Source organism: Rhinatrema bivittatum, chromosome 4 (assembly GCF_901001135.1).
Source record: "Rhinatrema bivittatum chromosome 4, aRhiBiv1.1, whole genome shotgun sequence".
Lineage (NCBI taxonomy): Eukaryota > Metazoa > Chordata > Amphibia > Gymnophiona > Rhinatrematidae > Rhinatrema > Rhinatrema bivittatum.
In genome coordinates, this window is record NC_042618.1 from 52,674,326 (window position 1) to 52,698,932 (window position 24,607).

The following is a 24,607-nucleotide window of genomic DNA, read 5'->3' on the forward strand; positions in this document are numbered from 1 at the left end:
CAGCAGTTATCAAATTACAAGAGGCACAGGGGGTTCAGTTACTAAAATGAGCCAATGTGGAGTCAGCTTACTACCCGGAGAGAGGAGAGAACATCAGACCAATCAGTGATGAGCAAGCAAAAAAAGGTACCGAGAAAGAGCAGCAGAGGATGAAAAGCAGAGAGCTGTGCTGAGCTAGGATCCCTCCTTGCCCTTCTTATGGCTACCAGGAGCCAGAGCACAGCAGAAGGAGAGTCCAGGAGCTGAGAGTTTGTCCCCCTCCTGCGGGACCTATTTCAGCTAAGTAAACCCTACTTTGCTCAGCAGCTGTACAGTGATTCCAGTTGTCTTTCTGGGGGCCCATCAGTGAGCTACAGGATAAACCCCTGCTGTTTGCTACCAACCAAGTAGGGGCCTACCCTGAATTTCTAAGTCCTTGCATCAAGGCAGGGAACCAGCTGGTTTTCCCCTGGTTTGGAGCCTCCATAAGCTTGGAGCTTCCCCAGACAGAGCCATTACTTTTCAACTTATACAGCCTGCATTGACTATGATTTACCAACCAGTTTCTTATTTATACCCGGGCCCAAACGTTCTTATGATTTTTCCTTTTTTTTTTGTTTTGGGTGTATACACTCCTTCGACTGGGTAAAACATTCTTTTGTGCACTGGTATTACATTTACCCTTAAGGTATTGGGTAACCCTCAGGTTTTCCAGAGGGGCAGTCTGAGCAAGAGAATCCACAGACTGCTACTGATAATTCAAGTTGCTCATAGCCCTGGTAGGTTGCTTAATTTACTGGACAAATATTCGGCCAATTTGTGATTGTCAGGCTTATGGATGTGTGCTATTAGTGCTATTAGTAATTATTTTCCCTTCTTTTGCTTTATCATTTCTGTATTGTTCTGCTTACCTGTTCATAGTAAAAGAAGTTAGTTTACAGTAAAGTGGTGAGTTTTGTGATGTACACTGTTCCCAGGGTGAGAACCACAGAGACCCCTAGAAGAGATGGATTTGGGCATTTGGATCATTTATCGCAGAGGTGCTAACATAACCCGCAACCCCCCACTCTGATACGGGTGCAAGTGGGGGTTATTCTTCTTGTGCAGCCCCTCTCCCTTGGCAGGATAATACTTGAGGGGGCGCTGCACAGAAGTGGTGGCCCCTGGCGGTAACATTACTGGCTGTGATGATGCATACCACACTGGCCCCAAGTCTTCTTCACATTGACTTCGTGCCTGTCCCACCTGTCAGTATGCAGCTAGACACAGGGGATTGATGGTTAACACTCTGGCATAATCAGGCCCTATTAGCTCTTTGTATTTCCCAGCCAGCCTCCCGAACAAACTGGCGTTGGTATTATCTCTTCCCTTGGTTTCAGGACACACCAGAGCCATCACCAGTGTCATCTCGTGATGTCCTGTCACTTTTTCTGGGAACTCTACATCTATTACTACATGGGTAACTGGACTCACTCAGGCCCCAAACAGCCAAACCCTCAACTGAGTGTATTAGAAGATGTCTCAGGGGGTCCCGAGCACTCCCTCACGAGATCCCTCAGTAAGTTCCCTGTGGCTGGTCCCACTTTGGGGGTTCCTTGTTGGCGGTCCCTGGGTATGGGGCAAGATCTCGACAAGTGTCCTTCTCCTCCGCAGTGATAAAAGCATAGGCTTGTTCTTCTCCAGGTTGAATGATGGTCCTCCCTCATAACTCACTGGTTTCCCTTCACGTTGGAAAAGGACGGCAGATACTGGTCTGGATAGTGCAGACCCTTCCTGACCCAGTAATGCTTGCTTTAAGGATGCCATGCCTTGGCACAGGCGATCAACCGTGGCTCTTAGATCCCCATCTGGGGGGAGGGTCACTGCTGTAGCCTTTCCTGCGGGTCCATCCACTGGTGGGGACGATATGGTGTGTTGTGCTTTCAGAGAGGCTACGGCTTCTTGTAAGTGCTTAACTGGCTCAGCCCAACCCGCCATTTCATTTACTGGTACCAGCAGTCGAGCTGGGAGGTCCGATTTTTTCTCTGCCCTAAACAAAGCTTGACTGGCAGCCTCCTGTTCCTCCTCATCCCGTATCTCCCTAAGGAGCTGTAGAAACTTCAGCGGAACAGCCCTCCTTCTCCCTTAAACGCAGATGCATGATCATTCAATCGGACTGCAGGGCTCAGCGCACCAGCTGCTCCAGCAGGAGTAAGTCTTTCTGGGAGGGGAGAGTTCCTTCTTTTTGGACAATTCTCCTAAGATGATGTTCCAGCCGCCTCAGGAAATCAGAGAGCTTCTCTCCCTCCCTCTGACTGGTCTCCCGGAACCTGAAATATAGGTCAGATCCACTTTCGGTGGTACCAAAAGTGCATCCAGATACTCCACTGCAGTGGCTTGAGGATTTTTGGCCTTTACAGCCCCGAATATCTCTAGTGCACGGCCTCTCAAACTTCCCTGATATAGCGCCTCTTTTCAGCATCAGGGCAGACCCACTCTTGCACCATCTGTGTGGCCTGTTCCATCCAATTGTCATAGTCATCATGCTAGAAAAAGTCCTCAGACGCTTGTAAGCATTTTTCTCAGTGTATGGCTTCTGGGTCGTTTCCATCACTTTTCCTACTGCCAATATAATAGAAGCAGCGTCTAGAGGGGAGTCTCTGTAGGGAAAAGCAATGCCTTTAAATCTTGCAGTTTTCCCTTGTTTCACCAAGAATGGAGTAAGCTCTTCAGGCAAGTTACTATCTTTAGGGAAAGGCCCCATGGTTCCTTCTGCTTGAACTAAACTCTCCATCCTCCATAGAACTGTCAGGGTTTGCCATGTGGAGTCTTGCACTCGACCCAGTATTCTCATCTGTCTTATCACTGTGTGTTCTTCCACCACAGACTGGATCTCCTGTAAACTTGTCTCTACTGGGACATGTTGCACAAGGAAAGCCCGTGCCGGATCCACTCTCTCACCCTTGCACCAATTAATGAACAATTGTACCTCCATATTCACACTGGAGAGGTACTTCTCTAGTGGGGGGGGGGGGGGGGGGGGGGGGGGGGGGACGACAGAATAAATACTCTCTTTTCCTGGGGCACAGGACCACCCACTATTATCCCCATATGGGCCACCACTTCTGTGCTGCGCCCCCTCAAGTATTATGCTGCCAAAGGAGAGGGGCTGCACAAGAAGAATAACCCCCACCTGCACCTATGGATATGAGTATCAGAGTGGGGGATTGCGGGTTATGTTAGCACCTCTAGAATAAATAATCTAAATGCCCCGATCCATCTTTTCTAGGGGTCTCTGCGGTTCTCACCCCTCACACAGGAATAGTGTACAGCACAAAAAATCACCATTTTACTGTAAACATTAACTTCATAGTAAAAGAACAGGTACGCAGAACAATACAGAAATGATAAAGCAAAAGAAGGGAAAATAATTACTAATAGCATTAATAGCACACATCCATAAGCCTGACAATCACAAATTGGCCAAATATTTGTCCAGTAAATTAAGCAACCTACCAGGGCTATGAGCAACTTGAATTATCAATAGCAGTCTGTGGATTCTCTTGCTCAGACTGCCCCTCTGGAAAACCTGAGAGTTACCTAATATCTTAAGGATAAATGTTATACCAGTGCACAAAAGAATGTTTTACTGTTACTCTCATTAGTCCATAGTCCAAGGAGTGTATACACCCCCCCCAAAAAAAAAAGGAAAAATCACAAGAACGTTGGGCCCGGGTATAAATAAGAAAATGGTTGGTAAATCATAGTCAATGCAGGCTGTATAAGTTGAAAAGTAATGGCTCTCTCTGGGGAAGCTCCAAGCTTATGGAGGCTCCAAACCAGGGGAAAACCAGCTGGTTCCCTGCCCTGATGCAAGGACTTAGAAATTCAGGGTAGGCCCCTACTTGATTGGTAGCAAACAGCAGGGGTTTATCCTGTAGATCACTGATGCAACAGTCTGGGCCCCCAGAAAGACAACTGGAATCACTGTACAGCTGCTGAGCAAAGTAGGATTTACTTAGCTGAATAGGTCCTGCAGGAGGGGACACACTCTCAGCTCCTGGACTCTCCTTCTGCTGTGCTCTGGCTCCTGGTAGCCATAAGAAGGGCAAGGAGGGATCCTAGCTCAGCACAGCTCTCTGCTTTTCATCCACTGCTGCTCTATCTCGCTGATCTCACACACAGCCTCGTGCCTTCTTTTGCTTGCTCCTCACTGATTGGTCTGACCTTCTCTCCTGTCTCCGGGTAGTAAGCTGGCTCCCCATTGGCTCATTTTAGTAACTGAACCCCCCTCTGCCTCTTGTAATCTGTTAACGGCTGCTTTTTGCAACAGCACAAGTCTCGTGCTGGATTTAAACAGAAACAGTTATATTTCCACATCTCTGTGCTCCACAGGGAAAACAACAGTGCCCAGTTGTCCCTTTGCTGTAAATCTGGAATACAGTTGTCACCAGTCTAGTTATTATCTTTTGTCCTTTAATTTTTTTCTGTCCCTGGGTTACACTAAACCTCCCTGCGCCAGGTAAGGTCTGGGGGGGAAGGGACCCAAACCAGGCAATCCAGCCACATCTTTTTTTTTTTTTTTTTTTTTTTTTAAATACCTGATAATAAGGAGTCATCTGGTAAACCTGCGGCCAGTTGTCTTATCTGTTCTGGACTCTTCCAGGTAATCTTCATTGATCTAAAACTATCACTCATTATTATGTATATCTTTTTTTTTTTTGTTAGCTTGAAAAATGCATATTAGTTTTTTTTATGAATATAGATTGTTTATTTATATCTGATATTGCACCATCTAGGCAAGCTCTGGGCAAATAGGTTTCATATCATAAAAACAAGTAGTGTGATCCATATCTTTTTTTTTTTATGCTTTTCTTGAAATACAAGTATATATTTTATTTGGTGTCAATGACCCTACAATAATTGTGGCATACATCTAGGACTCTTGAATGGTCCAAAGAAATTTCAGCTCCAAATGAAAGGAAGTGAACGTTAAAGATTTGAAAATGTTCTCTAAATAGTCCAAAAAAAAAATAAATCATGAAATCAAAATATTCTAGCAAAGACCGCACCTGCCCTTAATCTTGAGCCCTCCTTGGCTACCACTTACCTTCCGCATTTCTCTTGCATGGACTGAATCTCCTGTATTGCGGGGAGCGTTGTAAGGTCCTCTGAGCTTTCAGATGCGGCCTGTGTGTCTTTCACGCGGCTTAGCAGCAAAAGCAGCAGCAGCTGCTGCCTCCCTATGTTCTCCTCATAGCGATTTATGCATTCCAGCGACTCTAAAAGCGCTTTTTTGCTAGCCATCTCTTTAGAACTGCCAGGGAGCTCTTCGTGAAAATTATCCAGAATGATAATTTCCCGCTCAATCTATTTAGATAAAACACAGAGAGAGTAAAGGCATTACAGTAATAGCTAGAAGTAGAAACAGACATTTGTGTGGGCAGCCAGGGCCAGGTCTGTCTGGCAGGCTGCGCGGGGTGGGGGGGGATGGGACCTAGGAGGCCGGGATGCTCGAGTAACAGCTTTTGGTTTGACTTGGGAAGGGAGGATATCAGATGCGTAGACAGAGGTCTTTGTATGCTCGTTTTCTCTATAGAATGCCACCTTCTTTGGCAAGACAAGAAGCGACATCTCCAGTTCACATTCTATGGCTAGAAACTGGTATATACGTGACAATGTGGACAGGAATAATTGGGTAGACTGGATGGGCTTGGTTGGTCTTTTTCTATCATTGTCTGCTGTCCTACTGATTCTGCTTAGCTCATATATCTTAGCTACAGGAAATTCCCATCTGCAGGAGACACATTGGGGCTAATTTTGTTAACAGACTGCACAAAATGAAAGTCAATCATGTGCATACCAAAACAAATGTTATGCACATACTTTCCCTTGGAAAATTACCATATTAAAACTACCTATACACAACTACACCTGCTACTCTGTACAGTTTTCTGAGAAAACGTATGTACACACTTTTGAAAATAAGATGTATGTGTAAGTGTAAACCATTCCCCCACTCCTGCCATGAACATTTCCATTCAGTCTGGCTAAAACTGCACATGTTCGGGCCAGATATAAGTATAACTGGATATCTAGCAGGCAATTTTGTAAAAGGCCATTTCCACAGTTAATATAGTATTTAATTTGCAGAAATTACTTTGAAAACTATCCTCATTTTATCAATCTCCCTCTGTGTGATAGCTAGAGATAAAAAAATTCGGCATGCGCTGATTTCTAGCCACAGCATCATAGGAAATTCATTTAAGAACAAAATATTTGCTGCTTTCTGTTTTTCCACTCAGTTTCTACATAACGATGGAGCTTTTAAAATTTATCCAACTCAGATGCTGTAGGGCAAGGTTTTCTGTATTAAAAAAAAATGAAACAAAAACTATCAGCAGTTCCCAGGGAAGACAATAAAAATGCTGGTGATGAAGTGCTTCAGTATTAAAGTTGAAGTACGTCCGGGTGTGCAGCATTCTGCAAGCTATCCTGGTCTTAAAGGAAATTGGATCCTTGGCAGGTCAAGATAGCTTTTCCTTGATCAACGTAAAATTACCCAAAGATAATGATGTGCAAGATCTTTCAGACTGTACAGGTTCCTTCACAAGATGTCCTTCCTTTACGACATCTTCTGTGGATAATTTTCATGTTGGTTCAATAGATGGTATCACTAGTTCAAAGTCTAAATGGATTTCAAAAGAGGTGCTCCACTTAAACCAACATTAACTAGATTTACAGAAACTATATTTAAATTTGAGTATTCTTTTTATTAAACATAATAAAACATTTATATATTTAACCTCCTTCATGTAAATTATAGTTCATAGACATAGGGGTAGATTTTCAAAGGGTTGCGCGCGTAAGATACGCACGCAACCCCCAAAAACCTACCCCTGCCTCCGCCGAGCCTATCTTGCATAGGCTCGGCAGCGTGCGTAAGTCCCGGGGCTTGAAAAAATGGGCATTCCGGGACCGAGGCCTCCGGAACAGCCACCGGGCTGGGGGATGGAGCGCCGACGCGCACAAGTTACACTTGCCCGGAGGCAGGCGTAACTTCTTTAATAAAGGTCAGGGGGGGGTTTTAGTTAGGGCTGGGGTCGGGTTAGATAGGGGAAGGGAGGGGAAGGTGCGGGGGGGGCGGAAGGAAAGTTCCCTCCGAGGCCGCTCCAATTTTGGAGCGGCCTTGAAGGGCACAGAGGCAGGCTGCTCGGCTCGGCGCGCGCAGGTTGCACAATTGTGCACCCCCCCTGCGCGCGCCGACCCTGGATTTTATAACATGCGCACAGCAGCACACACATGTTATAAAATCAGGCCCATAGCTGCTAAAAAGATCCTTAATTGCATAACTCTGCACAGGCTTACAAAAAAAAAAAAAGAGTGATTCAATGAGATTAAGTATTTGTGTCCTGTGATGGACACATCATGCCAGTAGACGCAGATGAACTAGACAGGATGCAGGGCTGGCGCACAGGAAACAGAAACCCCTCAGAGTAGAGGAAATGGAGTCGGGAGAGACTACAAGTCCCATGATCCTTAGTGGCGGGGTAGACAAATGGGGCTTTGTGAATAGTACCTCTTAGAAAAGGGCAGGCAGAGGTTCCAGCCCCACAAGCAAAGGTGGGGGAATAAAAGGAAGTGTGGTTTGGCCCCCTTAGAACAGCTATGAAGAGGTAAAGGGGAGGCTAAGACTTTCAGAAGCAGAGGCTACATAAAAGGAATCAAGAGGTCAGTCTGTTGTAAGCCCTGTTCTCAGAGTTAAAACAGCCAGGATTTCACGACTGGTGTTTAGAGAAGGTAAGATAACCGTACTCTAAACTTGATAAAGTAGCCATGTGAACATGTAGTATTCGGGAGGGACACTGCAAATTGCAAGAGAGGGAAACTGCTGTTTGGAGTGATTGAATCTCGTAAAATAAACTGATGCTGCAGCATGGGAGGTAAAGGCCTAGATTGGGACAGAAATAGTTAACTGAATTTTTATTGGAACTGAACTAAGCTGTAAGGAAGCAGCTTGACAGGAAGAAGACAGATTGCATGGCCAAGTTGTTGGCCTCACAACTAAAAGTGAAGCAGGACTGCTACAGTTGCAGACAGTGAAAGTTCAGAGGGCAGCTCAGTATTGTTGTCGGGACACCGGTGATTAAATTGTGAACCAAACTGAATTGTGCCATCCCTATTGCATACGATGTACAGAGTTTAATTCCAGAATAATCTTGGACTGTGTTGTGAGATTTTTTTGGGTTTTTTAATTTATTATGATTTTTATGTATGTTTGTGACTGATACTTATGTATGTTTTTATTGTACCCTGCCCTGAACTACAGAAGGTGGGTTATAAATATTTTAAATAAATTCATTCATTCATTCAACTGGAGGAATAAGACTTCACAATGTTTAAGAATGGGAATATTTTACATTTGGAGGTCAATATTTAACTGCTATCCGGCTGAGCAGGTTAGCCAGATAAACATATCCAGCTAACTTGTTTGCGATATTTAGTGGTGTGGCCGCACTGCTGAATATACCCAGCTATCTAATAGTTAGTGGGATAGTTGATCTGGCTAACTTTAGACCTGCTGAATAACAGGTCTAACTTATCTGGTTGAGGCTGAATAATCAGTAATTAGCCAGATATGTAGCTCTGCCCTGGAATGTCCCCTGTCCCGCCCTTTACTTAGCTGGCTATTCAGTAGAGATGTGAATCGTGTCCTCGATCGTCTTAACGATCGATTTCGGCTGGGAGGGGGAGGGAATCGTATTGTTGCCGTTTGGGTGTGTAAAGTATCGTGAAAATCGTTAAAATCGTGAGCCGGCACACTAAAACCCCCTAAAACCCACCCCCGACCCTTTAAATTAAATCCCCCACCCTCCCGAACCCCCCCCAAATGCCTTAAATTACCTGGGGGTCCAGCAGCACACTAAAACACGGCAACTAAAACCCCCTAAAACCCACCCCGACGCTTTAAATTAAATCCCCCCCCCCAAATGCCTTAAATTACCTGGGGGGTCCGTAGCGGCGGTCCATAGCTTAAATTACCTCCGTAGCGGCGGTCCGTAGCTAAATCGGGGGAAGGGGGAGAGCAGGAAAACCGGCACACTAAATCGTGTAGTCTTCAGCCGGCGCCATTTTGCAAAATGGCCGCCGCAAAATGGCGGCGGCCATAGACCAAAACGATTCGACGAAGGAGGTCGTTCCGGACCCCCGCTGGACTTTTGGCAAGTCTTGTGGGGGTCAGGAGGCCCCCCCAAGCTGGCCAAAAGTTCCTGGGGGTCCAGCGGGGGTCAAGGAGCGATTTCCTGCCGCGAATCGTTTTCCGTACGGAAAATGGCGCCGGCAGGAGATCGACTGCAGGAGGTCGTTCAGCGAGGGTTCCTGACCCCCGCTGATTGTTCAGCGGGGGTCAGGAACCCTCGCTGAACGACCTCCTGCAGTCGATCTCCTGCCGGCGCCATTTTCCGTACGGAAAACGATTCGCGGCAGGAAATCGCTCCTTGACCCCCGCTGGACCCCCAGGAACTTTTGGCCAGCTTGGGGGGGCCTCCTGACCCCCACAAGACTTGCCAAAAGTCCAGCGGGGGTCCGGAACGACCTCCTTCGTCGAATCGTTTTGGTCTATGGCCGCCGCCATTTTGCGGCGGCCATTTTGCAAAATGGCGCCGGCTGAAGACTACACGATTTAGTGTGCCGGTTTTCCTGCTCTCCCCCTTCCCCCGATTTAGCTACGGACCGCCGCTACGGAGGTAATTTAAGCTATGGACCGCCGCTACGGACCCCCAGGTAATTTAAGGCATTTGGGGGGGGTTCGGGAGGGGGGGGGATTTAATTTAAAGGGTCGGGGTGGGTTTTAGGGGGTTTTAGTGTGCCGTGTTTTAGTGTGCCGCTGGACCCCCAGGTAATTTAAGGCATTTGGGGGGGTGTTCGGGAGGGTGGGGGATTTAATTTAAAGGGTCGGGGTGGGTTTTAGGGTGTTTTAGTGTGCCGGTTTTCCTGCCCTCCCCCTTCCCCCGATTTACGATTTTTTGACGATAAATCGGTGGAATTGGTATTGTATCGTGGCCCTAACGATTTTTGACGATTTAAAATATATCGGACGATATTTTAAATCATCAAAAAACGATTCACATCCCTACTATTCAGCCAAATAAATAGTTATCCGGCTAATTGCAGCCACTCAATTTGGCTGAATATTGAAACGATACTACTTAGCTGGATAAGTCTGAACTTATCCGACTAAGTGGCACCAAATGTCGATCTCTTGAAAGCTAGCTCATTATAGCGAACTTGCTATGCTCAAATGCTAGACACACATATGTAAAAATGCAGGCCCCAGAACACATGCAGAAGGGTCAATCATTAAAACCTGCTGCAAAGCCTTTGCTCATTTTTGTTGGCGTTTGTTGAAAGATTAAACAAAGTTTCTGGACAATCAAGTTTGTAGTTGCAATGGATATGAAATATGCATGGAGGAAAGGTGTCCCCCCTTTGGAAGATGGTTGATCTGATACTAAAGGAATCTTCTGACATAATTAGATCATCGCTTCATGTATGCCTTCATAGGTTTACAGCAATATTTCCAACACATCGAATAAATGCTTAAACAGAAAGCTGAGTGACTACAGGGAAAGAAAGTTTTTAACATAAGGGTTACAGAAAATGAAAGTTACACAACTCTTTAGACCAAGAGGAGGAAATGCAGCCAATAAACTAACACACAATCTGAGAAAATATCAAGTAACACTGTTCTTTTCATCATGTTTGCTGTTCCAGGGAGCTCCTTATTTCAAAAGACCTGTTCTGCAGAGTTATTAGAATGCAAGCATATTTAACCTGCATTTCTTTGGGATTTCAAACCTCTCTATATTCTTGCCAGCTGAGGACCAGATTTATTAAGGCTCTTCTCTCATTATGTGTCTTTGGGAAAACCCTTAGTGAATCAGATCCTGAGTTATGAGGAGGAGGAATTTCCAAAGCTATTGACCCGGGTAAAATAGCATGGCTGAAAATCTCCCTCCTCTGCCTGACTAAAAGTACGCAGCGGCTTTCGAGGTGCATGCCTCTTTTTAACCTTTAGTCAGGTTAAAAAGAGGCATTTCCTTAGTTGGGTGGGGCAGGAAGGGCTCATTGTTTAGCGCATGGGAGGAAAAAGCTCATGGAAATCATTCTGCTCTTTAATTAACAAGTGCAATTTTGCTCCCCGCCCTTGGCTACCGTGACAAACAGCAGGTGAAAGGTAGAAGGGCACTTTCAGCACATGCACTTTGTGGCCACTAAATTTTCAAAGCGAAACTCTATGCATGGATTCCCTCTGAAAAATCCTCTGATCATTAAAATGTAATGGTTAGGTTGTTTCCTAGCCTGACTACATTTAATTATATCGTTCAAAAAAAATATACATCCAAAACACAAAATAGGCCGAAAAACCAAACATGAAAACTTAAAAATTCTATACAACAACTAGGTGTAAAGAGACCATCATCAAGCTGAGTGTGAAATAGAAATATGTAAATAACACAGACTATCAACTACAGTATAATCATAGGTCTCTAAGAATGTTCATGCATACTTTTTTAGAATTTTTTCAATGCAATCAAACATTCATTGATGAAGTTTTGTGATGCTGAAAATGGCTCGGAACATGCCAAACAAAAATATTTCTGAAAGTCGTGATTTCATCGTGCTGAAATAGTCTATAAACTTCCCAACACCACTGCAGTGTTTCAGGCGACGCTCTTCAGATGAGAATTTCACTCGAATCATTGCAGTGGTGTTGGGATGTTTATAGACTATTTCAGCCTAATGAGACCAGGTGTTTGAGAGCCATGTTTGTTTGGCATGTTCAGAGATATTTTTGGCATCACAAAACCAATTCTATCTAAAAAAAAGAAGTACTATTTCATCAATGAACATTTTATTGCATTGAAAAATTCTAAAAAATTATACTATAGTTGATAGTCTTATTTCTTTATTTCAATTACACAGCTCAGCTTGATGACGGTCTCTTTACAGCTAGTTGTTTTGAGCATTTATATATAGGATGATTTTCACTTTTTAGTTTTTCAAAAAATATACATACATGTATATGTCTCATAGCTGGAACATAGAGTATAGTAACACAGGTGCTTAAGAAATGTCCAGCTTGCAAAGGGTCTTTTCTTTGGAAACTAAACATTAATGCCACTTTTAAGAGGAACCCAAATTATCCTAAGACATTTACAGTACAAACCACTCACTTCTTCACTGACAAACTTCCAGTTTTCTTTCACTGCTTCACATGTCATCTCCCATTCTTTAGCCAACTCCAGCAAGTATAGCCATTTATCCCATAAAACTTCCACCGTTTTTGTGACAAGTGTGATGTCACCTTCTTTACACACTGTGCAGAGATCTCTGGAGTCTTGTCTCAGCTTCGTTAAGTCCTTTTCAATGGAATCAATTTTGATGACCAAAGCCTATTAAACGATAGGTATAAGATGTTGGCAGATTACATTAAGTAATGATCAAGGTTTAAAAGGACTCATGCTTTAATTTACATTGGTCTCAGTTTTGCAAAACTCCACAGTCCTGGGAGTGACTGAGCATTTGGATTCTGCATATAGTACGTTTTCCTAATAACAATGTTCAGGAACACATTTGACTATTGGGTTGATATTCAAAAACATGCTGAGCAGTAAATTTATTCAATGATCTTCACAGAGATATTCAGCCACACTTACCGGGCTAGTTGTGTGGCTGAATATCCAGCTAAATGTACTTGCTCAAAAATTTCATCAGGTAGATTTAGGCCCGCCATTTATTAAGCCAGAGTTATTCTGTAGAGCTGAATATCATGTTAACCAGCTAAATGAAAATTGGTTCTTACCTGCTAATTTTCGTTCCTGTAATACCACAGATCAGTCCAGAGAAGTGGATGGTGATTTCCTACCAGCACGTGGAGTCAGAGAGCAAAACCTTTGGGCACTGCCATATACACAAGAGCGCCACCTGCAGTCCCTCAGTATTGTCCTGTACCCAAGCCCATGCTAACAGAACTAAGGAACAAAGGGTAGAAACCAACTAAAACTGACTACCACTTCGCCCCATGAACACATAAACCAAACAAACTTCAAAGAACTGCTCCATCAATCTTATCTGCAAAAAGGAGCATCGTGAAAAAACATAGCAAAGTCTAGCCAGACAGTCTTTCGGTATCTGAAGAAAAGGGGTGGGCCTCTGGACTGATCTGTGGCCTTACAGGAACGAAAATTAGCAGGTAAGAACCAATTTTCATTTCCTGATCATACCCAGATCAGTCCAGAGAAGTGGGATGTACCCAAGCCACCCTACACTGGGCGGGAACCCGAAAGACCCACATGCAGGACACTCTCACTGAAGGACGATTCATCAGAAGCCTTAATGTCCAGTCGATAATGTTTAGTGAAAGTGTGAAGCGAGGACCACACAGCCACCCTACAGATTTCCTGAGGCGACAGCAACTGACATTCTGCCCAGGAAATAGCCTGGGCCCTGGTGGAATGAGCTCTGAAACCCAAAGGTACTTGGCGTCCACGGGCTATGTATGATGAACAAATGGCCTCTTTAATCCAACGAGAGACAGACGCCTTAGACACTTTGTCCCCCTTCTTAGGACCACCAAATAGAATGAACAAATGATCGGAACATCGAAAATCAATGGTAACTTCCAGGTACCGCAGTAAGATGCTTCGCACGTCCAAAAGATGAAGGTCCCTGCCCTGAGAGGACTCCCTAGACCAGAGCTTTCCAAACTGTGTGTCGCGACATGTTAGTGTGTCACCTGCAGTGTGAAGGTGTGTCGCGTGAACGTAGCACATTAAAGCAGCCGGGCACCTCGGAAACCGCTCCCCTCCAGCATCACAAGCATGCGACAGCAACTGCAACGCGAACGTAGCATGCAGTGTTCCCAACCTCACTTATTTCTCGCAAGTTTGGGCTTTTTTTTTCTAGTAATTCGCTTTTTTTTTCAGTTTGCGGGTTGCTTATTATTGGGCAATTTTTGCTGTCAATTGTGTTTTTTTGGGGGCTTGGTGGGTGGGACTTGAGCCCAGTTGTCCCCGTCATTGGCTGCTGCTGCCGATGAGGCCTGGCCACGTGGAGTACTGACTGCAAGCAACAGTGTCTGGTGATCCTGGAAGGTGTCATGCACCACGGCAGGCTTGAACCCTGAAGGGAGTGAAGCACTTAACTGGCAACAATCAAAAAGAAGAGGTACATGAATGTGGGGGCCAGACATGTGCTGGGGGGTGGGGAGAGAGAGTGTGTGGGGGACAGACGTGCTTTGGGGGGGGGGGGGAAGAGATGAGTGTGTTAATCATAAATTATAACAATAACATTAATCTTGGAATATTATATATTTTTAATATAAATGAGATAGGTTGTGTTGTGAAACATTTTATTTAAGGAAACATACATAAATTGTCAAAATACGTTTTGTTCGTTTAACCTTTAACCTCTGGTTTGCTAGTAGACTGAATTACTGTGTCGTGAAATTATGTTTGTCTAAAAAGTGTGTCACCAACATGAAAAGTTTGGAAAGCTCTGCCCTAGACCATTGAGGGAACCCCGGAAGCTCTACAGTCTGATTGACATGAAAGAACGATACAACCTTCGGAACGAAGGACGGAACCGTGCGCAACGACACCCTTTCGTCATAGATCTGAAGAAAAGGGTCACGACACTACAATGCCTGTAACTCTGAAATCCGATGCGCCGAGCAAATGGCCACCAAAAAGACCAAAGTTAGATCCTTCAGAGAAGCTGCGTGGATAGGCTCGAAAGGGGGACCACATAGTACCCGAAGCACTAGGTTCAAACTCCAATCTGGACACACAGAACGGACGGGAGGCCACAAATGTTTAACCCCTTTGAGAAACCAAGCAATATCTGGGTGCACTGCAAGCAAACAACCGTTAAACTTTGCAATCAAAGAACCCAAAGCCGCCACCTGAACACGAAGGGAATTGAACGCCAACCCCTTAGCGAGCCCCTGTTGCAGAAATTCCAGGACCTGAGGGACATCCACAGCTAATGGATCGCAAGAACGCTGGTGGCAGCAGGTCTCAAACAGCTTCCAGACTCTAACATAGGCCATAGAGGTGGCTGGACATCTCGCCTGCAGGAGCGTGGAAATGACCTGTTCAGAATAACCCTTCAAGTGTAAACGTCGCCTCTCCAAAGACAAGCCACGAGAGAGAAGTGATCCTCCCGATACGAAAATATGGGACCTGCCGAAGCAGATGCGGCAGATGAGCTAGCTGCAAGGGACCCTCTAGAGCCATGCAAACCAGATCCACGAACCATGGGCGATGCAGCCACTCTGGCGCCACCAACACCACCCTGCCTAGGTGGAGTTCTATGCGACGGAGAAGCCGACCAATGAGAAGCCAGGGAGGGAAAGCATAAAGTAGGATTCCCGTGGGCCAGGGGCACACCAGAGCGTCGAGGCCCACCAAGCCCTGCTCCCGTCGATGGCTGATGAAGCATTCTGTCTTCGCATTCATCTGCGTTGCCATCAGATCCAACTGCGGTACGCCCCACCTGGCGCAAATTAGGTTCCAGGCTTTGGGAGACAGCTCCCACTTTCCTGGATCAAGTTGTTGTCTGCTGAGGAAGTCCGCCTGCATGTTCTCCACTCCTGAGACATGAGAGGCGGCAATTCCCCCAAGGTGCCGTTCCGCCCAAGCGAACAGGAGTCGCGCCTCGAGAGCAACTGCAGGACTTCTTGTTCCGCCTTGCCGGTTGATGTAAGCCACCGTCGTCGCATTGTCGGAGAACGCTCTTACCATTTTGCCCTGTATCCAGGGTAGGAATGCTTGTAGGGCAAGCCGGACCGCTCTAGTCTCGAGTCGATTGATAGACCAGGAGCCCTCCATCGGTGACCAGAGACCTTGAGTGGATTTGTCTGCACACACTGCTCCCCAACCGGACAGGCTGGCATCGGTAGAGATTATCAGCCAATTCGGAGGGTCCAAGTCCACTCCCCGTTCTAGATTGTTGCACGATAGCCACCACGACAGACTGACTCTGGACTTTGGAAGCAGCAGCACTGGTAGATGGAACTCTTCCGACACCGGATTCCATCGTGACAAAAGTGCACGCTGTAATGGTCGTAAGTGAGCGAACGCCCATGGAACCAGGTCCAGGGTGGAAGCCATGGAACCCAGGACTTGCAGATGATGCCAGACTGTGGGACTCTTCCTCCGAAGAAGAGAATGGATCTGGCCTTGTAACTTTGTCACCCAGTCCGCCGCCAGAAATACCTTGCCGCGCAAGGTATTGAACTGTGCTCCCAAGTAAATCAGCTCTTGGGTGGGTTCCAAGTGACTCTTCTGTACATTGATGACCCACCCGAGCGACTGTAAGGTGACCATCACCATGCGAACCGATCTCTTGCAGTCCTCCTGAGATTTTGCGCGAATCAGCCAGGCGTCCAGGTAAGGATGGACTGAAATCCCCTCCTTGCAAAGGAAAGCCGCTACTACCACCATCACTTTGGTGAATGTCTGAGGAGCTGTTGAGAGACCAAATGGAAGGGCTCGAAATTGGAAGTGCTGTCCCAAGACCTTGAAGCATAGAAACCGCTGGTGGCTCAGCCGGATGGGTATATGAAGATATGCCTCCTTAAGGTCCAGGGACGCTAGAAACTCCTCTTTTTGCACAGCAGCCATTACAGTCCTCAGAGTTTCCATCTGAAAACGAGGGATCCACAGACAACGCTTCATCTTCTGCAAGTCGAAGATGGAACGAAACGTGCTCTCCTTCTTGGGAACCACAAAGTAATCCGAGTAACATCCCCACCCCTGCTGCGCCTCCGGAACTGGGACAATTGCTCGGAGCTTGAGGAGACGTTGTAGAGTTACCTGAACCGTGTTGCGTTTGCTGTGTGAGCCCATGTGGGACTCCACAAAAACCTCCCGAACTGGCTGCGAAAGCTCTAGCGCGTAGCCTTCTCTGATCACCTCCAAGACCCAGCGGTCTGAGGTAATCCTTTCCCATTCCGTGTAAAAGTTGGATAATCTGCCTCCGACAGCTTCGACGACGGAATGGGTGCTCGTGGCTTCATTGGGAGGGTTTACTGGTTCCTGCGCAGAGGTGTCCAGAGTCCCTACCGGAGCGGCGACCTCCGCGAAAGGACTGCTGGTGTCCTGGAGTTTGCTTAGGACCAGAAGGCGAGGAATATCGGCCGGCTCGAAAATGGCGAGAATCCCGAAAACGAGACCGAGGTGGAAAAACCTTCTTAGAAGATCTCCTATCTTCTGGTAACTTATTGCCCTTGGATTCCCCAAGCAGCTTAACCAATTGATCAAGATCTTCCCCGAACAGAAGCTTGCCTTAAAGGGTAGATTACAAAACTGGGATTTTGAGGACAAATCTACCGCCCAATTCTTCAGCCAAAGGAATCGCCGCGCCGCCCCCACAGATACCATACTCCGTGCCGAGGTTCGCACCAGATCATAAAGTGCATCAGCCACATATGCGACACCCGCCTCCAACCGGGCGGCCTGCAGCACCCTGCTGCCACCGGTCCCCGAACTGGAAGCAGACTCCTGAACCCAGCAGAGACACACCCTCTGCATAAGGCTAACGCAAACTGCCACCCGAAGGCCCAAAGCAGCCACTTCGAAAACACGCTTTAACTGGATCTCCAGTTTGCGGTCCTGCATATCCTTTAAAGCGGCCACTCCAGCTAGTGGAATAGTGGTTTTCTTCGTGACCGCAGAAACAGCCGCGTCCAGAAGATCTAAAACATCTGTCGACAGGGGATAAAGCTTTGCTATAGCCCTGCCCACCTTCAGTCCCGAATCTGGGCGTCCCACCCACGGGTTACCAGCTTGCGGACCTTCTTAGGCAGCGGGAAGGAAGTTGTGGGACCTTGAAGTCCATTGAGGACTGGATTAACATCTTCATTGTCGAATTCTTCCCGAGAAACCTTCAGGCCCAAAACATCCAAAACCTGGGGAATAAGGGGCCGCAGCTCGTCCCGTTTAAAAAGGCGAACCACGCTGGGATCATCTCCCTCAGTGGGCAGGATATCGTCACCATCCAGGTCATCTGGATCAACGTCACCCGTATCAGGAATTGGGTCTGGATCTGCACCCGTGCTAGCATCCAAAGACCAAAACTGTGAAGGGCTTCAAAAGGGCGTGGGATAAACACTGTGGATCCATAAAGTCTAGAGAATGTGAATGAAGAGAGGGTGGCTTGCAGAAATGATGGCTACTACCTGGAGATAATACCCTTATTCAATAAACATACACACGGTTAATGTGACTCCAACATTGCTCTATGCTTCAATGGCAAGAGGAAATGTGGAAAAAAGGATTTGCATTCACAAAAAAGCGGGGAGTAGCTTGCTTGTTACGGCGGTTACTACCCCAAACCAAATAAGCTTGATACTTCACTTTCAATGCATATCCAGCGTAGCTCTCTGCTTCAACGGCAGGGGAGGGGAAGAAGAAAAGATTTATATTCAGACAACAACCAACAAGGACTGAATTACATAGTCTGGGTAAACAAATAAGTACGGGTGTAGCTTGCTGGTTACGGCGGTTACTACCCCGAATCAATTAAGCCTGATAATTCATTTTCAATGCATATCCTGCATAGCTCTCTGCTTCAACGGCAGGGGAAAATGAAAAAAGTGGATTTATATTCAGACAACAACCAACAAGGACTTAATTGCACAGGCTAGGTAAACAAATAAGCGTGGGAGTAGCTTGCTTATTGAGGCGGTTACTACCCCTAACCAATTAAGCTGGATACTTCACTTAGATGCAGTTACAGCACAGCTTTCTACATTAATGGCGGGGGTGGAAGGGAATTGGAACCAAAAGGTTACTAAGGACCAAGTATAACAGATAAGTATGAGAAAAAAATAAGTGTGAAAGCTTGCAGGGCAGATTGGATGTGCCGTTTGGTCTTCTTCTGCCGTCATTTCTGTGTTTCTAACGGCACCCCTGACCCCAGAACTGGATCCTGTTACCCTCGGGCGAGGTTGCTCCACAGGACGCTGCAGAAGCTCTGCAACCTGACCCTTCTTTGCCGGAGGTTCCGCCTGGTCTAAAGGCTGTCTGGCCCTTCTTAGCGCCATATACTTCCTGGCCAGGAAGGCTTGGTGCATCAGTAGGATGAATTCTGGGGAAAACCCCTCTGGGTCCCCATCCCTCTCCAGGGAATCGCGTGGAGGTGAATCACCAGTCCCCAAATCAAGCTCGTCTCCCACAGGGGCTAAAATAGGAGGAGCATCCTCCTCATGTGATCCTCAGCGCAAGGCACCCCTCCCTGGGGCGGCCAGTCCAGACGAGCCCTCCATCCCGGAGGAGCAGGCGGAACAAACAGAAGACGAATCGAGCGCTTGACCGCGCGCCCCACAAGCGCGGCAGGCCACCGATTTGGTGCAGGGGCCCATGAAAAAAACCGCATAGCCACGCGGTGCTAGGCTGAGGAGAAAGGGCCCGCTGCAGTGAAAAAGTGCGTGCCACCGGAGGCGTGAGAAATCCAAGCCAGCAGGCCTAATTGAAAACAGCTGAGCTTGCGATCGTGGCGAAACGCACCAAACGGACCTTGGAGTACAGCTTACTCCCTTCCCTCAGAAGCACCCCAGAGCCCCGGGAGCTGAGGGGAAACGCCAACCGACTCCCTGAATGGCCACTGAGGCCCTCCCTGCCCCGACTCCTTACCTCCAGAAAAAAAGACTGCAGCTGCTAAACTTTTTTTTTTTTTTTAAGAAACTTTATGGAGCCTCATGCAGGTAGGTCGAGGGAGCAGATGAAGTAGCTTTGGTGGAGAGAAACTAGGAGCCCCTGGCCTTCACCCACTGAGCTATAGTGGGCGAAACCTTGACAGGGTTGTCCAACCCCCTGGACGCCCGGCTTCCACGGAGGGATGGCCCACGAGGGTGCCTAACACCTCGGGAAGTGATCTCAGAAAAGAAAAAAATCACTATCTATTAAAAACTAAAAAACACTGACTAAAAACTAACTATGACTGCAGGAGTGGATCTCTACTACCTGCTGGAGTCAGAGAAATACTGAGGGACTGCAGGTGGCACTCTTGTATATATGGCAGTGCCCAAAGATTTTGCTCTCTGACTCCACCTGCTGGTAGGGATACACAACTCACTTCTCTGAACTGATCTGGGTATGTTCAGGAAAGACCTGATTCACTAAGGCTTCTCTCCTATTCTGTGTCTATGAGAAAAATGCTTAGTAAATGAGCCCAAAATTTGAAAGGCCATCCCAGAAATGTCTCCAACTTTGCCCTACTTATAACAGACTAAATTTATGTGGCTTGCAGTTTTAATTGCACAAATACAGAAGTTTAAAGAGGCCACATTTTTGTACACAAAGATTTACCTAGCAAAAACCTAACTGCAAATGGATAAATCTTTCAAATATCAACCTCTATATGTTTTGAGGAGATTTACTCTTGTATATAGCTTTCTTTGTACAACTCCAAACCTTGCAAAATAAACTTCATATCCCATAATAATTTTCTGATACTGCTGAATGTTGGCAAATCATCTTTAAGTGTAGCAATAGTTTAGATTTCATGGTTATGTCATGACATAACATTTGATAAAACTCAATGAATTTTTGTCGTCTTTGTACTGTGAACTTGCAGTTGGTTTGTACAGTCAACTCAACACCCACAGCGATATGCCACTTCTCGCCTTTTGATAAACAATTTCTATGGTTTCAAAACTACCTTAGCCTTTATGGGGTAATTTTCAAAAGGATTTTCTTGCTTAAATCTGGGTTTTACGCATGTAAATGCACTTTTGAAAATTGCTACAGTATATGCCTTTGCCATTAGGTTTTACATGATGGGCTTTTGAAAATTGCTATGATAGTATATTACATTTACATGCGAAACTCCTTTGAAAATTATCTCCTTACTGTCCAGCACCAACATGCACATACTAACAATTCAATGTCTATGCCAAATGGACACCTAAATCCCATCAGAGTGAACTGCATTAGTGGACTCCCAGTTGCAATAACCAACAGCATAGGATAACAAACCTTTCCTAGGATCTTAGGACAACATTTCAATTTACACAGATTACTACTTTGTGATGAACCCTGATAAACTGTAATCATTTTGCATTCAGCCAATTCACTAACAAATATGCGATATCTATTATCCAGACTGCTATATATTGATTACTCCTGAAATAAAATTATGTTAGAAAGCATATTTTCTATTTGGAAAAATAGATCGCTATATTTTGGGAAAATCTGGAAAATTAAGTATAGATGATTTCTGAATTGGCTACGATAAAGTTTTATGTAGGCAATTTGTTGCAAACTTGCCTTGCTTTGTTCCAACTGTAGTAGAGCATCTTTATAAGATTTTGATGTTTGAGAAAAAGAATCTCTGAGCAGCTCCTCCAATACCTTCAGATCTGCACAAATTTTTTGCTTGGTTTCTTTGTAATGTTGATACTTTTCACAGTATCTGTGAAGAGACAATAAAATGTTATCACTATCTTCCACATTTATCACAATTTTCACCAAAGGACTGACATTTTCTGTTGATGGATATGTATTACAAATTACTTATGAGTAGAAAATTATTTGTCATGAATACTGAAAGGCAGAAAAATGGCAAAAGTATAAAATATATGGTTGGAGCATGGGAAATCTTTGTAAAATGTGGCACTGTGTATTTTTATTTTAGTGACATTTATTTTTATTTTTAAATAAAGGCTTCTAAAACCTTGTAGTATGCTACATATGGGTTTTTATGTCTTGCCAGCATGTATTTCATAACTGTTCATTTGTATTTTCTAAAATTAAGGGCAATAATTTTATTTATTTTAAAAAGGAGTCGTAGCCTGAATAAATCACAAAGTTCCAGGCAGGGAATGTCCTGCACCGAAATTAGGCCTGCTATTCTGCCCCTATATTTACACACCTAGGGGTACATTTTAAAAGACAGCGCTAGCGCGTACTTTTGTTCGCACATCAGACGCAAACAAAAGTACGCTGTATTTTATAAGATACGCGCGTATCTTATAAAATCTGGGGTCGGCGCGCGCAAAGGGGTGCACATTTGTGCAACTTGCGTGCGCCGAGCCCTGCGCGCTGTCCGTTCCTTCTGAGGCCACTCCGAAATCGGTTCGTCTAGCTTTACGACACTTCTTGCCAATGTTGCGCAACCAGGCAGTACGGGTTCTGTCAGACAATGCCACCGCGGTGGCCTACATAAACAGGCAAGGAGGCACCAGGAGTCGTCCCGTGGCAGACGAGGCAGACCGCTTGATGAGATGGGCGGAGCGCCATCTCAACCGGATTGCGGCATCTCATATCGCCGGCGTAGACAACGTGCAGGCGGACTTCCTCAGCCGTCAGCACTTGGATCCCAGAGAATGGGAACTGTCGGAAGAAGTGATGGGCATGATATTGAGGCGGTGGGGGACCCCCCACCTCGACCTGATGGAGACTCGTCAGAATGCCAAGGCGGCTCGCTTCTTCAGTCGCCGGCGAGACTACGGATCCGAAGGAGTGGACACTCTGGTCCTTCCTTGGCCTCCAAACATTCTTCTGTATGTGTTTCCTCCATGGCCCCTGATAGGAAAGGTACTGCATCGCATAGAAGCTCACTGGGGTCCAGTGGTTCTGGTAGTGCCTGAGTGAGCGCGGAGGCCTTGGTTCGCCAACCTAGTCAACCTAGCAGTGGACAGCCCGCTGCGCTTCAGCCACCTACCCAACCTTCTACGTCAGGGTCCAGTATTTTTAGAGCAGGCAGATCGCTTTTGTCTAGCGGCAGGGCTTAAGAAAGGAGGAGGTTAAGGCGTAAAGGTTATTCACATGCGGTCGTATCTACCCTTCTGCGGGCCAGGAAGACCTCCACATCGCTTGCCTATATACGAGTCTGGAAAGTTTTTGAGTCCTGGTGCCAGGGGTGCAACTTGTCCCCTCGACGGGCCACTATCGTTCACCTATTGTCTTTTTTGCAAGCCGGATTGCAGAAGGGGTTGTCCTACAGCTCGCTTCGGGTTCAGGTCTTGGCCTTGGCCAGTCTCAGTGGTAAAATTGATGGAATTTCTGTTGCGACTCACCTGGATGTGGTGAGATTCTTAAAGGGGGCCAAGCATTTGAAGCCCCCGGTGCGGGCGGTCTGCCCGTCTTGGCGTTTAAACTTGGTCCTCCGGTCTCTTTGTGGATCACCCTTTGAGCCTTTGAAGCGAGCGACGCTTAAGGATTTGACGCTCAAGACGGTATTTCTCGTGGCGATTTGTTCGGCGGGTTTCAGAGCTTCAAGCCCTCTCCTGTCGAGAACCTTTTCTGCGTATTTCTGATTCTGGTGTTTCTATTCGCACCGCTCCTTTGTTCTTGCCTAAGGTGGTGTCTGCGTTTCATGTCAATCAATCCGTCGAGTTGCTGGCTTTTTCCGATGCGGATAAGGATTTGCGGCAGTTGGCTACTTGTACGCTACTTGGAGGTCACTAATCCTTTTCATCTTTCGGACCATCTCTTTGTTTTGTGGAACGGGCCTCGGAGAGGGGCTCAGGCTTCTAAGACTACTATTGCACGATGGTTGAAGGACGTCATTGCTTCTGCCTACATCGGTTGCGGGCACCCAGTGCCGGAAGGCCTTAAGGCGCATTCTCTGCGGTCTCAGGCGACTTCCTGGGCAGAGAATCAGTGCTTATCGCTGCAAGAGATTTGTCGGGCGGCTACGTGGAAATCATTGCACACTTTTGCTAGACATTACCGGCTGGATGTCAGGGATCCCGGAGTGGATTCCTTTGGTTTGGCGGTAGTGTTCTTCGTGCGGGACTCTCCAGGCCCCACCCCATTTAAGGCGGCTTGGGTACATCCCAGCAGTCTGGACTGATCCTGGTATGTACAGGGAAAGGAAAATTAGTTTCTTACCTGATAATTTTCGTTCCTGTAGTACCAAGGATCAGTCCAGACGCCCGCCCATACGCAGGAGAGTCCAGTCAACAGTTCCTATATTCTTTTTTCCACAGATTTGTTGCAGACTGTTGGGTTTTATTGTTAAATAGTTCCGCGAAGGTTTTTTAACCTGATCTAGTCACTGGTTGCAAAAGCATATTAGCTGTTGGTCTATTACACACTCTTCTTTATCTGTAGTAAGTTCATTCTGCTTAGATATCGATAATACTGAAGGATCGCAGGCAGCACCCCGGGTTATATGGGCAGTGCTTTTCAGTTTTCTCTCTGACTCCATCTGCAGGAAGGGAGGCATAACCCAGCAGTCTAGACTGATCCTTGGTACTACAGAAACGAAAATTATCAGGTAAGAAACTAATTTTCCTATAGATCCTCAAATATAGAATAAAGAGACCATACAGTATAAACAGAAATGTACAGATAAAAATTGAACTGGAAACCACAAGCCAAATTCTGTATGCACTGGAACAATGTAAAAAACAGAAACATTACCATTCCTCATAAGACAAAATTAGTAAAACATACCATAAATAGAAAATTCAAAACAATTAATGAATAGAATAACATTCAATAATTAAAAAAGATATAAAAATCTTCCAAACATCAATAAAATATTTCAAAACAGACATCAAATAAGAACCAACAATTAAAATTATGCTCCAAATACCCTCCCTCAAAAAAGCACACCTCTCCTCAAAAAGAGA

General features: G+C 46.0%; 1 protein-coding gene across 3 annotated transcripts in view; it reads right to left on the reverse strand.

Moving 5' to 3' along the window:
* SYNE2 (spectrin repeat containing nuclear envelope protein 2) overlaps window positions 1–24,607 on the reverse strand; it is a 799,865-nt gene that overhangs the window by 330,488 nt on the left and 444,770 nt on the right. For all 3 annotated transcript variants that reach the window (XM_029598126.1, XM_029598125.1, XM_029598127.1), the window contains exons 55-57: window positions 21,294–21,438; window positions 12,195–12,413; window positions 5,069–5,328 (exon numbers count right to left, since the gene is read on the reverse strand). In XM_029598126.1, coding sequence (XP_029453986.1) covers window positions 5,069–5,328; window positions 12,195–12,413; window positions 21,294–21,438 — 624 coding nt within the window. The remainder of the gene's footprint in view (window positions 1–5,068; window positions 5,329–12,194; window positions 12,414–21,293; window positions 21,439–24,607) is intronic.